At 47.6% G+C, this 15922-nt stretch overlaps 1 protein-coding gene across 3 annotated transcripts in view; it reads left to right on the forward strand.

Moving 5' to 3' along the window:
* The window catches only part of phf14 (PHD finger protein 14), a 46558-nt gene extending 38219 nt beyond the window's left edge, over positions 1 to 8339 (forward strand). For all 3 annotated transcript variants that reach the window (XM_062445871.1, XM_062445872.1, XM_062445873.1), the window contains one exon: positions 7283 to 8339. In XM_062445871.1, the coding sequence (XP_062301855.1) occupies positions 7283 to 7363 (81 nt within the window). In that variant the 3' untranslated portion in view covers positions 7364 to 8339. The remainder of the gene's footprint in view (positions 1 to 7282) is intronic.
* Positions 8340 to 15922: the final 7583 nt, after the last annotated feature.

Genomic DNA, 15922 nt, shown 5'->3' on the forward strand with positions numbered 1-15922 from the left:
ACAACAGCGACGCTTAATTTGTTTGTGAAGTTCTAGCGTGACCTTGAAGTCTTCACTTGTGTGTTTAAGTGATTGAAGTTGCGTTTTTGGTTGCCGTGCTTGTCTTTTTCTTCCCCCCCCCCGTTTTGACGTCCATCCACTTTTAACGAGTCATGTGCTCGCGCAGTGTGTTCATCATTGTTTACAGGGCTCGCCGTTAATGTTCGGTTTGATGTTGTTGCCAATTCAGAGGAAGATTACCTTTACAAGCAATGCCATCAATCAGAGTCTTCACAGCTTGACCTGTGAAACAGCGTAATTAAGTTAGCCTAATTAACTTAATGAAGTGTCACGCTCTGCCGGCTTTACCAGAGAGAGGAAATTGAAAGAAAAATAGGGATCATTACTCATCGGATGTAATGGCATTCAGGATGCGGATGATGAGAGACCCCCCCAAAAAGAAAGAAAATACAGGAAACATTTTGCATCCATCGCAAAGGTTTTATCAAAGCGTGGAAAATACTGTTTAAATCTGACCATTTTGACCAAAGAACTTTGAAGATATTGTAAGATACTTGATAATATAGTGAGCCATGGCTGTCATTTCGAGTGCCACCTGAGTGAGGGAAATGAGAAGGTCTTCCTGTATAATCTCCCTCCCATGTTTACCCCGTCCATGAAGGCATGAGTCCACGAGGCCCACATCAATTGGCCCCAGTGCAGTCTCGCTCCCCGGTGGGTCGAACTCCTGACGCATGATAAAGTCATAAATGAAGGTTGTATTTCAGACTTGGTCTGAGTTTAACCACAGTTTAGTGTGATTTAGAGGCTAGCGGGGAGGGCCAAACTAGCCTGCGGGGACTGGCAGGGGGGGAGGAGGGGAAATCAATGTGCAGGAGTCACTTTCATCACTTTAACTAGACGGCTCGGCCGCCCACGCCCCTCTCCGGGGCCAATTTGCGGAGTAAACAGGAGAGTGTGCTGCAGCGGGAGGACCCTGTGTACACCCCCACACCCCCCCACACACCCCCCCACACACCCCCCCAACACCCCCTGGCCCATTACTCTGGGCCATTTTAATAACACTGCTACAAGGGGCCCGCTGCATGTGGCCACTTACCAGGTCCTCTTCCAGCTCCTTACTGTAGGACCTAACGACCATCGCTGCCAATGGGGCTGGGAGACCCGCCGTCTTGCTGAACGTCACCAGGAACCCCAGACCTGCAGAGGGGGTGGAATCCCCTCTGATCCCCAAGCCCCGGGCTCTCATAGGTGACTCACTTAGTTTACCCCTTGTTTACTGTGTCAGTGATTCTGGTGCTATTGTCTGGAAGGATTACCCTGTTTGTTGGCTTGCCCTTGTATCAGCAGTTAGGCCTACCACTATCCAAGTGCCACAGATTTATAGAACGACAGTGGAGCGATTCTTTAGCGACAGCAAGGAAATGTATGATGTGGCACCTGCTCGTGTTGAGCTAATAGCTTTATTAGTCGAGGGATTTAGAGATTGGGAGTCGAAGAAGGGTTGGCTCCCCAGTTGACAGACAGGCTGCAGGTAAGCGCAGCGCCTCTCTCTCCCTCTCCCCCAGACATGCATTATTAATAGACACAAGACTGCAGTTACCTTATCACTTCCCTAAAGGTGACATTGAGCATTTTCCGCCTCCGCTCTTACACATTCTTAGCCAATTAAGATGTTGGTTTGAGAGGTTGTGGTGTTGTGGTAATCTGCCACACATTTTGTTGTTTATGTTTTAATGATTAATACTGGTGTATACTTTGTCTTTTTTTCCCCTATTTGTGTGGAAAGTGCCTGTTATAGAAAGTGGAAGTTCTGGAAGAGGCTATGAGGCAGTGATGTTATTACTACACACTCAAACACACACACACTCACACACAAGCACCTGGTCGGAGGAGTGTGTCTTATCGATGCCATAAATCACACTAATAGGGATCAGGGGAAAGCCTCCTCTTCATGTTACCCAGGCTTCATAGACTGTCCCCTCATGAAGACTCCATCGCTTCACTTATTCGGGGCCCTGTCGCTTCCTCCACGAGGGGAACCATTTAGGAGGCGCACCCACAGGTAGAAGCAGGTAGCAATCTCTCAGCACCCACAACTCACTGCTTTTCAGCTTACCTGACATTTGGTCGTTTTCTTTCTGATTTGTTTTGTCTTCTCAACACTACTCAGCAGTAATAGCGGAGACATGCGGCCAATTTGCCCACAGTGACGAAGCACTCAGCCTTGTTTGTGATTTAGTGCTATATTCTAAATGACTCAAATTGGAAACAGAGAGAAAGCGCCTCTCCCCACCATATATTCTGTACTTGGAGCATCAGCTCTTATCAGACAGAGGATAAAAAAGCCCGCTTGTGCATTTTACCTCTGATTAAATTAGCCGTCGCCGTGGTAAGTTCACCTCTGTATCTGTCACGCCTCACTAAAATGGAAATTCGTTTCTCGGAAAAAAGAGGAGATTAATGAATGCCCTTTGTAATAAATGAAATGGGGAATTGCAAATATGCCCCGTCATGAAATTTAATTGTGCTTTCTGGTGACTGGTTTGGGCGAGGCGATGGGATGGGATAGGTGGGAGAGCAGACGAGTGGGAAGGGGCAGGGGTGGTTCGCTGTAGCGCGGAACGCTCTGTCTGAACGCCGCTAATGATCCCACTGTTTATGACTGACTGCCGTTGTGTCGTTTCATGAACGGCAGCAGGGTGTTTAAGTCACGCCGGTGCACACAGTCACTAGAGTATCGTATATGTGTATGCTGTATATATATACATACTCAGTCACACTTACACACACACACATACACACACGTTGACGCTCCCACACACACCATATTCGATGATAGCACATTGACTGTCCCACATTATCCTGAATCATAAACATAATTTCCCTTTGTTAAATCCTCTCCCCCCCCAAACCCCAACACGTGTCTTTTTGAAAGCCACACACCAGGATGTCACTCTTGTCACGCTCGCCGTACCCAAAGTGAGTTGGACGGCTTGGTGGGGAGCGAGGCCCAGTGCTGCTCCGTCTCTGGGGGTCTGAGCCGAGCCAGACCTGGTGTCTGGGCTGTGAAAGGACTTCTGATCTTCCGGTGAGCTTCAGCGTTCGACCCGACGGCGTGAGTGTTGGGTCAGGGGGACGGGTGTGTGGCCCGGGTAGGGCGCGGCTGCGCTCAGACGGGGCAGGGTCGATCACAGGAGACGGAGGCAGGAAGGACTCCCCTTCGTCTGCAACATGCACGTTGTGCACAGTAGACACACACACACAAGTACATACAATAAAAGCCGAAAACACGATAAGGGAAATAAGTCATACTAATTAGCTGCTAATTCTTTTGAGGGCTGCGCCCGCTTGATAAAGAAAGCCAAAGCTTATTAAAGTACACGCAGCGCTGTACATTTAAAATTCTTTTACAGCATTATTTTTAATCCCAGTTTATGAAGTTGACTGCGTGGGGGAGGGGGGGGGGGGGCGTGTGGGAGGTGGGGGGCGGGGAATTATTCATCTTTGGAAGGATTGCATTGCTGCAGGCGGTGGGGTTCTCCGCCTCAAACACATTAGCGCTCGACAGGCCTTTGTTGCCACCTAGGGTTGGGTCTGCGCTCTCCTTCTCATGCTGCCTCACGTGAGCAGCAGGGAGCGAGGGGGGCCGGCTGCTTGTGCCCTTTAAGAACACCCAAACTCAATTAGAATGAAAAATGTGGCATTTCATTATCATGTATGTGTAGTAGGGAGGGCCAGAGGCTTTGCGACGCCATGGAAGGAGATTGGAGGGAGGGGGGGTTGGGGGACGGGGGGACTGTTCTTTTCTCTGTCCCTCCCGCCTCCTGTCTCCCCTCTGTGTCTTCCCCTCGCCAGCCTTCTGTCTCTCCATTCTCTCTCCTCCCTGTCCCTCCTCTCAGAGGGACGTGAGGGAGATGGCCCTCCATGCAGGGGAGCTGCCTTCAGGCTCCGAGCTGAGAGGGGGAGCAGGAGTCTTGCCCGTGACTCTCCCTCTTTCTTCTCCCTCTCTCCTCCCTCCTCTCCCTTTCTCCTCTCTCCTCCCTCCTCTCCCTTTCTCCTCTCCCTTTCTCCTCTCCCTCCTTTCCCTCTCCCTCCTCTCCCTCTCTCCTCTCCCTCTCTCCTCTCTCCTCTCTCCCTCTCCTCTCCCTCTCTCCCTCCTCTCCCTCCTCTCCCTCTCCTCTCCCTCCTCTCACTCTCTCCTTTCCCTGTCTCCTCTCTGCTCATCCTCTCCTCACAGTGCAATTGTAACACTGTCAGAGTGTGTGTGTGTGTGTATGTGTAACAGGGATTACACTCCTTCATAAAACCCCAGAAACCCCAGTTGATTGGTGTATTTAAAATATGACTAACAGCTAGTCTTCTCCAACTCTTCAAGAGTTTGAGATTGCCTCTGCAGCCTCACAACTGGGTAAGACTGAGGGTTTGAGGACGGGCCCTCTAACCCACGACCACCTCCCGCCCTAGGGGTGTCAGAAGGCTGAGCGCTTAGGGAATCGGGCTATTAATCAGAAGGTTGTTGGTTCGATTCCGGCCGCGTCAAATGACGTTGTGTCCTTGGGCAAGGCACTTCACCCTACTTGCCTCGGGGGAATGTCCCTGTACTTACTGTAAGTCGCTCTGGATAAGAGCGTCTGCTAAATGACTAAATGTAAATGTAAGCTAGTCACCCTCTGAAAGGCAAAGCAAGAAGAACACAAACAGTTCAGGAGAATACTCCTGCAGTCTTAACCCCTCTCCTCCCCTGCCTTCCCTATCCCTCCCTCTCATAGGATGATGGGACTGGCAGCTGTCTACTAGCAGGGGTGCAGCAGTAGGGGAGAGGCAGCAGCTCTCAGTGCAGTCCAGGATAGGAGTCCCTCAGGCCCCAGTAGATAGACTGGTGGGAGGAGCTGATGTTGGAGAGAGGAAGATGAGGGAGGGAGAGGCATGCCCCGCAAATCAGTCCCTGAGAGGCCGGGAGCACGGGTGTCACCCCTCACCCCCAGGGACAGACACTCAATCAGGGCCAGGAGGGGAGGGGGGCTCAGCTTTATGAGATTGTTAGCATGCACTGGCCCCGCCCCCCCCCCCCCCCCCTTGTTTCCCATTTAAGAGCCGACCGGTCTTCCGATAACCGATGGCGCCACAGGTAATTGGAAAATTGGCAGGCTTGTCAAGGGGACATGGTGGATGGCACGGAGGATGCGGTGGCGTGGCTCGTGAGTTGTTGACCTCCACCCCCACCACCCCCCCACCCCCAACACACCGTCTCCACCACCATGGCCACCCCCCCCCCCCTCCCCCCCCACCCCCCGGGGAGATTTATACACCCACCCACCTCCCTATGGATCCACACACAGAAAGGAGCCAGAGTTCAAGAAAAAAAATGAACACATTTCTCATGGTGGTGGTGGGGGGGGGGGGGGCGGGGGGGGAGTTACCACAGTTGAAGAGCCACGGGGACCCAAAGACAAGGCTCCAGTGAGTGAGGAGATGAAATATGGGCCGTCCTCACGTCCAGGCCTGATTTACTGCTCATAGGGAGGTCTTAACTGCCAGGAGCTACGGTACACTATCGGCACAGTAAGAGGTATTTATAGGACCTCTGACGGCTCAAGACACCACCTGGGAGAGGAGCTGCTCTTTAAATGCTCCATTTATCCCGATTAGCTGATATTCTGTTGAAAATGGGGGAAGTGAGTTGGCTTCTGTAATTAAATAATGTCAAGTTCTTAAAGAACAAATGCCTCATGTCTACTTCCTCCAACACGGCACGCTGAGAGACAGATATGAGGATTGCAATCCTTGTGATGTCGATTGATCTTCTCCAGGCTCAGAGAATATAGGTAATTGGCCTACATAGGAGTGAAGTACATCAATGGTTATATACCCTGTACCCTAGCTAACCTTACTGAAGATGCATTTTCGTAATTTCGTATGGGCTTATTTTAATCACAATCAGTAGATCCACTATTGCCCTACTGTTAATGTATTCTGTCTTATTTCATGTCTTCCTTCTGTAACCTATACTATGTTCTTATTGAATATCGAACACCTGTTGGCTGTATGTTATCTTTATTTCCCCCTTTCTACTATGAATTCTGTCCTCCGACCCATGCCTCAGAGAGAGACTTATGTTATCGACACAGTGCGTATTGCCTGTTCATTATTCTTGTCAAGAGTGTTTAGATTCTCTCCAATCTGCAGATTGCTTGATACTCATAAACCCAGAACCGAACAGTCACACCTTTCGGAAGAGACGGACACAATCAGTAACCTTACTGAAGATGTATTCATAGCTAACCTAAAGCAGTGTTTCTAGCAAGTGTTATTAGAGGAGTATGTATATAGTCAACCTTGTAGTGTGTGGCTAACCTCCAGGAGTGTGTGTAGCCCAGCCACAGGCAGGCAGGCAGGCAGCGTTTCAGGGAGGTGCTGTGGGCCTCCGGTCGAGGCTGGGTGCTGATCACACATTACTGGGAGGAGATGTGTTTATTAACCTCGGGAGGAGAAGATAATTGCATCTGTCAGACTCGTTTAAGCGTCACTGCAGCCATCGGCGACGTCGCTTTCACTTTGTCATCGTCCCCCCCCCCCCCCCTCCTCCTCTCTCTCTAACTGTGCTGGCGGCCCAGTCTGGGTCTTCCCATGTCTGGGTCCTGCCACCCAGACCCTCGCCTGCTCCCCATCGGGAGGCAGGGCGGGCTGTTGAGCGCCCCCTGTCCACCGGTCTGGTCCAGACATTTAGCTATGATATTTGATGAGGAGGATATCAAATATTGTTTCGGTACAGTGTGTGTTTGTATCTGTAGTTATTTCAATCCATCTTGGCGTGATCATCCTCAATTCACTTCAATAAGTGTACGTTGGAGCGTCCCAGGTTGTCAGTGAGAGGCTGCAGGAGACCCAACACGGCTCCTTCCGGCCCGCTGCATGCACACTGAAGACGTGGGATGGTTTCTTAAGTCTTCCTCGGTTCTCCTTCCTCCTCCGTGTTGAGGCCGTCCATCTGAGAGTCGGACGGTTTGAGAGCGCTCCTTTTGGATTCTTGTTTTCACCTCTGTTAGCATGTGGTCATCAGGGTGCAAATGAACGACCGTCTAAGGAGCCAGGTGGTACCGCCTCATTCCAGAATTTAGCATTAAAGAGTTGGGGGCAGGGTGTATCCCAGCCGACAGAAGCGTCTTAAGTGTTTAGAAAAGCGCTATACAAGTTGAATATATTATTATTACCATGGCAACATGTAGGAGAAAATATTTGACAACAGTTTGACTGCTAATCTGCTCCTTTCTTCTTTCAGGAGGAAGAGGAAGAGGAAGAGCGGGAAGGGGAAGTGGACTACATCAAAGAGGAAATGGCAGAGCATGAGATTCCAAACTGAGAGAGCAGCGAGACCGTCCAGAGCTCACAGGGATCAGTCCTGCAGTGATCATCATCTCCCAGGACCTACTTTGTACAGTATACTCTCCTCTGGTCAGCCAGACGACAGATTGAGATACCACTCACTTTAGTTTTGTAGCCAGAGGAACAGTATATTTAAAAAATAGAAAAGAGAAAAAAGAATGTCTTCTGAATGGTGTTGCCTTGTCGGGAGAAGCAGCAGTATTGTCCTGTATTTTCAGAGGAAAGGGCTCAAGTAACAGGAGATGGTGACGTTGACCTCTTGTTTATGCATAGCATCTCCATGAAGCAGCACATTGATGTATTCAGAGGGGTATTCTATTCCGAAAGGCCTGCTGAGAAGTCATGTTCCCAGGGACACCAGAGGAGAGAATCTGCAGCAGAGTTCAACTCAGGGAAAGTGTCTGGTTGGACATGTTCATAAAGGCCACCACGGATTTATGAGGCCAACCTTAACCTTTCCCTGCAATCTATTTTCATACACTAATCAGCGTCCAATGTTTACAGTAGCCCATTTACTGTGGTGAGGTCAGATCAGAGTGGTGTACAATCATTCTGCAAAACACTGTTTCAGGAACACCATGTGAAAACCATGGTCATTTTGTCACCAGTTCAAAGAAGATTGTTTTTTAATCTGGTATCTCCTTCAAATTTCAGGACCTTTTGTATGATTTAGTTAATATATCCTGTATAATATTCTGTCTAAAACATGCCAGTACCCTAAAAAAATATATTTTAGTAGCACTTCATTTGAGCATTATTTGATTTGTTTAAAATGTAAATGGTCTCAAAAAAAGGTGCGACATTCAGTACTATACAATTACAATATATTACCTCTTGAAGTGATACCAATAAGTTTTATGTTGGGGTTTTTTCAAAGCTAAATGTGTGTTTACTAAGAATCTGTATTTAGATACTTTATAAAAGTGACAGTGCCAATAAAGGTCACATGAATGACAAAAGCCTCCACTCTGGTCTGGTGTGTACGGTGGAAGAGGCTCCACTGTTTACAGTATACAGAGGTGGGGGAGGGGTTCAGAGGGTTCAGTCACCATAAACACAGGCACACATACCGCACCCAGTCTCTCCCACATTCATAGGTGTGTGTGTGTGTGTGTGTGTGTGGGCGGAGTGTGGTGTGGAGAGAAGGGGGGGGGGGGGACTGGCTGGTCGGATCTTTATATCTTGTCGCCTCACAAACCCCCCCCATGTCAAGGCACCAGCATTCTGACATTAATGCATCGAGGGGTGTAATTCCAATTTGTTTCAAAGGAACTATTAATTTGCCCATTTCAAGGCCAGGCAGGAGGGAACCCCTGTAACGCCACCGAACCGTGAAAGACATTATCTGGGGGGCTCAGACTTTTTGGAGGAGACATGTAGAATTGATGCGCTTTCATGGGAGGCGTCGACACCCGCGGACATTTGAGCCGGGCCTGCCGCCGAGCTCCCAGCATGCCTTCTGAGGAGCGATGTCATTAGGCCTGTAATAACAGCGATGGGCGCATTAATGACGGAGAAGGCCCGCTCTGGCGTCCCGCGCACCGCCAATCTCTCCTCTACACCTCCGGCATACTAAACAGGCCCTAATGACACCCATGCAGCCACGCAGAGAACGGGGAGCGGTGCTCAAAAGCCAGCTGTCTAGAACTGGAGAGCACTAGTTCATTTGCTATCTTGAGTGTGTTTTTAGTGGGCCTTTTTTTTGGTTGACTTGATGTGCACTGCAGCCCTCCGCACAGTCTCATGACAGCTCAGGAGGCTAATGCTCTGATGGCCATGATGCGCTGTAACGTATTGTCCACATTATCCAAAATATCGTCCACAGTCAACGGCTGTTTCTAATGCCATGTCCTTTATTTGGACTGCAATGCGAAATCAAACCATGAAAATGTTTTTTTTCTTGCTTTCTCTAGAGAACTAAGTTTAACAGACTATTGTAGATGCTTCATTCACTGCAGCCCAGAGAAAGTTTAGGCTGAGCAATAAAAGTTTTGCAAGTGGCGGCACTTCTCCAGGTTACGCAGTAGATTTATTATCCTGCCAGATCTTAATCAGGGGTATCTTTGTTCTGACAGTGGTGTCCTCCCTTGCCTCACCGCTACCTGCCTCCACCTAGCTCATGACTAATACCCACACTGTTTGCTTGTGATATAACAGTAAAGATTTACTTAAGTGGCACTGCGACATTTACGGGGAGATTTGAATGTTCTTCTGTGCTCTCTCTCTCTCATCTCTCTAAAACTCTTGAGTGTCTCTCAGTTTTAATTGCTGGGGATAATTCCTAAGATAAAATCTCCTTGGTATGGAAGAGGTACCTGATTGACCTTTTCTAAGCTCACGGTGTTATGACAGAGCTTTTCTTCCACTTTATTGGTCTGGGTATGTGTGTGTGTGTGTTCTGAGGGCATGTAATCTCTCCCTCGCTGCGCCACAGGGAGAAGACACTCATTAAGAGAGAGGGTCCTGAAAAGGTTCCTGACACAATAGAATCTCCCTCTTCTCTCTGCCACATTAGTGACGCACACAGGTGGGACTGAATTAGTTCTGAGAGGAAGAGGGGAGGGGGCAGGCGGGCGGGCGGGCGGGCGTACAGAGGTCTTCAACACCAACACACATGGGCCACCTCTGCTCCTGTTCCTAAGAAGATGCACATGCTGAGCCTTTGCTCATTAACTTAGAACAACAGCCCATGATTTTGCCTCGCTCACGCCCCGGTCCTATTGTGACAGCTGCAACAAGGAGCAATCAGAGGGCCAGCGCAGGAAGGGTTATAACGCTGATATATTTAGAGATGTGTTGTAAAACAGCCGAGTTGGATTTGGTTTATTTTTCAACGATTAAAACAGGCTAAAGGCGGAACACGTTGGTTCCTAATATCACCATTCCAGTAGAACGCCAAGAACGTCTATAGTGCTATAAATCCCCGGTGTCGTTACAGCAAATCTCCCATGAGGCAGTGTCTCTGTGTCGGTTCCTTTCCCGGTGGTGTGGGACTAGAGGGAGCTTTTGTCCTTGGTTCATGTCAAATTTACACTCGCATAAAAAGGTAAATACTCCACAAGGCCGCTCAGATACGAGCTCCTGATTGGCTCTCTATTACAGCTTTATGGATGGTGTAATTCACACAGACACTAGCAAGCCTCACAGAGAACAGTGTACCTGCGGAGGATGGTGACATGGTGATAGTGTCCTGGCCTGTAATAGGCCCGCGGCACAGGTGACGCAGATACCTAAGATTTATTGGTTGTTATGGTTATCGGACGCTCCAGGTACAGCTCGTAAGCCTATATGCTGGTTATCATTACCTGCTGTGTTTTACTCAACAACGCCAAGGTTAGCAGTTGTAAACACAGTATTATCATCAGAAAAATGGCCGCCTACTTTGCTAGAATAAAGACTGCGTTTTAAGGTTGTTGTTGTTGTGGAACTCAGACCCATAACTAGTCTCAGATGTTTTGACTTTTTCAGTGGGTGTCGACTATACAGAAAGCCCCACACATATGCACACACACGCTCCATGAGTAGATGACCCTCAGGGGGCTGATTGATACATGCTTACTGGAGGGTGTGTGATCAGTCATAGGGAGTGTTGGTGATAGTGGCTCTCAGTTGGAGAGTGTGTCCCTCTCCCAGGAAACACTATCTCCCAGCAGCCCATAAAACACCCTGCTCAGAGGACATGCAGGAGCACAGCATGCCACCAAACACCATTCCTCTTACTCCACCAAGGACAGGCACATCACTTATGTCAACTCCTCACTTCCTCCCCCGCTCAAACGGTTCACCTTATATTTGCTTGGACTGCAGCAACTTATCCACGACAAGCCGACAACCTTCCACCGGTAAATTCTGATCGAGTCTGTTTCCTCCCTTTGGGCCCTTTTAGTACATCTCCAGGCATCAGTCTGGGAATGTATTAAAACTCCTGTTAAAATACCACCTACTGTTCTCTGTCAATAATGATCATATTAACATGACATTGTTTAGGCTTGGAGTCCAGCCCTTGTTGTGTGTTTATGTAAAAGACAACCAATTAACTCAGAGGAGAGATATGTTATCACCCTAAGCTCAAAATGAGGGGAAAATAGCAGTCCAGCTAATCTCCTCTGCATCCCTTCAGCGTTCAGTAATAAATGATCTCTATCTGCCCACTTACTGTATACTAAGACCTCTCGTAATTTTCCACACTATTTCTCTACAAATCATTAACTTCACGCTTAGAACACCCAATTATGTTAGATTTACAGAGATGTCCACCTTCCACTGTTTCTACCCAATCGATGGTCAAAAGGACACAAACTGCTAGATTTAACGCCAGTGGTGCACAAAGAAATGTTCTTGCCTACTTGCGTGTATTTCAGAGTCAGGGTGAGGTGAAGTTACTTCATCTCACTTAAGTCTCGTCCTGCCAGCGTTTGCCTGAGCGTTATTAAATCGCCTTGGCGTTGCAGTGCTCTCCATGACCTGCCAAGGATAAAGAATCTGTTTACTGTAAATTGCACCCCACTCCCTCTCAAATACCATCTGCCATACCGAACAGCGCTGTGCTCGCAACCTCTAAAAATAGACTCTGATTGGCTCCTGATGAGACAGGGGTCCACAACACCCAAAAAAAAAACCTCACCGCTTGTCTGGGATTCAGTCGGTGGGCTGTGGGTTATCACCATGTTCACCTCTTCCAACACCAACTCGCGTCTCAAGTCATTGGACTAAATTGGCGTGAACTTAATGAAGCTGTAATGTGTGTGCGTGTGTGTGTGTGTGTACACTCGTGTCTGTTGACACCAAGCAAGTAAGTGCGAGAAGCAGGCTTTTTTCTCCTCTTTCTAAACAGGCTGGTGACGGATGCTCGGATCATGCTCGGTGTAATTGGCTTCTGCCAGCTTGTTTTACAGCTCTGTCTCTCTGTGCTGTGATTTGTCAGTTGCTGATGCAGAGGGCCCCACCTGTAGCTAGAAAGCCATGAGATGCAAATGTAGCAGGAATGTATACCCTTGCATCTGTTGCCTATGCTCAGCTATTTGTTGTCTGTATGTGTACTACAACCCAGCACTACAACCACATGGATTACGTCATAGTTCTCTGTTTTTCAATAGAATTGTACACCATACCTTGACACCAGTTATAGTTTGTGGCATACAGTAAACTAGTATTAAGTGAGTATTGAGTTTTTACAGCTTTGCAATCCCAAGACAGTTTGGAGTGAACTTGATGATTGCTCTTCAGCACTCTGTTAAGGTTGTGCTGACTTAAAAATAAAAAAAAGAAGCCTGATTCTCGACTGCCCTCCAAACTATAGAACTTTTCCACCGATGCAGATAAAGCAGCTCCTTGTGAAAGAGCTGAGGAATCCATACTAATCTTCCAGAGGCAGAGCCCATATCTCCAGCTCGGCACATATTTAAAGGTCATCTGTGGTTTTACAAGTGGAGGTAATGGCGTTCCTACATTTCCATGAATTGGCTGATCTGTCACTGAAGGCTTGTTTATGAGCCGTTTGTTCCCCGGAACGCTCCTTCCCCAGTGCAGAGCTCATTCCAGCCGCCATAAAATACACAATTGCTCCGATTCATCACTGAATTAGTGGGAGCATGACGGCTCCTGCCAAGCGGTGGCGCGCTCGCTGATCCAGGTACAGCCACAAACTATTATTATATTAACTGATTAGCAAAGACTGTCATCTCTGGGTGGCTACTGTAATATTGGCCTAAGTTATGCCCTGTGTCTATATGCCCTAGGCCATATAAGGTTTATCAGGCCAGGTAAACAATAGGTTGATGTTGTTACAGAATCACTTAATAACTATTGCTACAAAAGTAAGTCACGTTTTTTACCAGTTGATTTGGTAATATTCATAAACCAACATTCATAAATGCAACACACATAGTGAGATTTATTGAGCACTGTGGTGACCTATGGTCCACTGTATCGTGTTTAGTTCACACTTCCTAAAAGCAATACTGTTGTGTTCTTCAGGGCATCCTAAATGAAGTGCTATCCCCCAGAAGTGAAGTCATATTTCTCAGGCTTACAGGGTTTGTTTCGATGTTCTGAGTTCCCCGGCCGGCCTGCCTGACTGAGGAAAAACAGCTATTTAAGGGAGCGCAAGGGTTCTGGAGACGGGGACGAATGCTTAGTCTGCTCCCTGTGTTCGGTGAAAGGTTGTTCCACACCGCCCAACGTTTCCAACTCAGTTCTATCTCTCCCCTCCAACCATGCTAGTGGGTGATATTGCCATGGTGCTATGCTGTAATTTCCTTACATTTTCTCATCTTTATCTTCACCTTTGGTTTCCTGTCCATGAGCAGAGCTTGTCCTACACACAGCCAGCCGTGTAATCTCCCACTCTAAAGCTGCACGTAAATGAGTTATTTTTCAGGGTCGTCACCTCTTTTACACACCTACACGCACATACAGTACAGTATTTTGCAGGAAAACACACACTCCCACAAACACATATACATTTTGAAATGAAGCCTTGCACTCTTTTTTTTTGGTTCAACTTTCAATCTCACAGTGAGAAATGTAGCATTAGAACACTATTTTTGCTTTGCTTTCAATATTTACTTGGTCCTCAACTGATAGGGATGATGGCCAGAGAGAGATCATCCATCATGCTCATCCACAGTGACACCTGTCAGCTTTCTCTCCGGGGAGAGGGGGTCCTTACAGCCAGTCTAGCTACAGAGCTGCCTCTCTGACTCGCACAAAGACAACCTCCAGCACCTTTCACAGGATGAAACGGCCTGGAACAAAGGTAATAGACATCAGCGCTCCTCCCTCCCTCCTCCCCCATTCGTCAGTGGAAGCGTTGGCATCACGTCCAGGCGACGTCATGGTGGAACCGCTCCCTCTGCCTCGGGGCGACGCGGCGAGCCCGACCCAGCACTTGAGCGTTAGAATGTTCTGGAGCCGGGACAGCTGGCTCCAGACGCCACGGTTCCAGCAGAAGGCGAAGGAGCGGAGGAAGCCTGGCGTCCGACTGGCAGGCACCTCCCGTCCCATCACGCCCGCCTTCTGAGCCCCACACGATAAGCCCTCATTACCATAGGTTTATTTTCTCCTATTGAAACGGCTGCTAAAACAAAGGCCGGTTGATTAGTTTTGCCTGATCGTTGTAGCATTCAAGCCGTCTGTTTGAAAGGGGGAGAGAACAATGCCGTCCCTCATCGGGAAAAGGGAGCCTGACATGCACACAAGGCAGGAAGGAAGGCAGGAATACTGACGTGAGTTCAGCCTGTCCACTCTCCACAATGGGCCCATGAGACAGAGACAGACACACAAAAGAGCTGAATCTGACAGTCCTGTCCATCCACTCCAATGGCCGCCGTCCCTGGAGATGATGGCCTGGCTTCAGAGACCTTTTCATTCATGGCCGACATTTACATTCTGACTGATCTCAGTGTTTGATGTTTGATTGTTGATAGATTAATGGTTGTCGATGAAACAATTGGAATTCTGCAATGAGATTCGACATGTGAAAGGATATTGTAAACATATTGGTATTGGACACAGGAGTCTTGCTTCCTTTCCTTGTTTTTGTTTTCGACTTTTGTTGAAATTATCCTGAAACTCTGTTCATTTTTTTCTACCTCTTGAACCTGCTTTTGTGTAATGTATGATACTGTATCTTCCCCTGTCAATGGGCTACTATTAATACACTATTAATACACTACTAATACACCATGAATACACGATGAATACCTCCATGAAGGTTCCCCTGGTGGTGTTTCCTATTCCAGGCCAATGTAGGGAGGCTAGAGGGGAAGGAAGTTTGCTGTTAAACCTCTCAGGTTGTAGTCTAAGTGACTGGGTGAAGGGGCTCTGATTGAGGCCAGATCTCTCTAACGACTCAGTAATCAGAGGCTTAATTGCAAAGTGTGGTGAAGGGTAAACGCATCTGTATGTCTGTCCGTTTTTTCGTTCAATGTCTTTGTCCCTCTGTCTGTCCATCTGGTCATCTCTGCCTACAATCAAGCTATTGCATTTAGTCTCATTTCGATGTTTGTGTTGACTGCATAGTGCCAGTTAGCAAAGCAACACATAATGCATTATGGGTTATTTGTAGTCATTGAATTCCAAGCAATGTACTGTGTTAGCTTTATTCCTTAATAGATGGGGATTATTACCATGCATGGAATTGACTTTAAATTGGGGAAATGCTGTAGCAACACAGCTAAGAGGGACAGAAAACAGCGGATTACAAGGGTTTTTTCACTCCATAATGTGATTTTAAAGTAAAGAGTCTTACCTTTGTAACATGTTCCCAGTAAGGCTGGTGGGAGGTTGAGATTAGCAGAGAGAATAGAGTTTGGGACAAAGCCGATTAGTTGGAATTGAAACACAGCCAAATTGAGTTTCTTCCCTTTTTTCAAATGCTGTTGTTCAAAATGTAAGATTAGTTTTGTTAAATAGCATGAAGTGAATTGTTTTAGTTTTTTTGTATTATAAATATTTTATGTCTGACAGAAAAAACTGACTTTTTTCAGTTTTCATTTTAGCAGAGACATAGGTTTGTTATTATGTAAAGGGCTTT

The sequence above is a fragment of the Osmerus eperlanus genome, chromosome 20 (assembly GCF_963692335.1).
Source record: "Osmerus eperlanus chromosome 20, fOsmEpe2.1, whole genome shotgun sequence".
In the NCBI taxonomy this organism is placed as follows: domain Eukaryota; kingdom Metazoa; phylum Chordata; class Actinopteri; order Osmeriformes; family Osmeridae; genus Osmerus; species Osmerus eperlanus.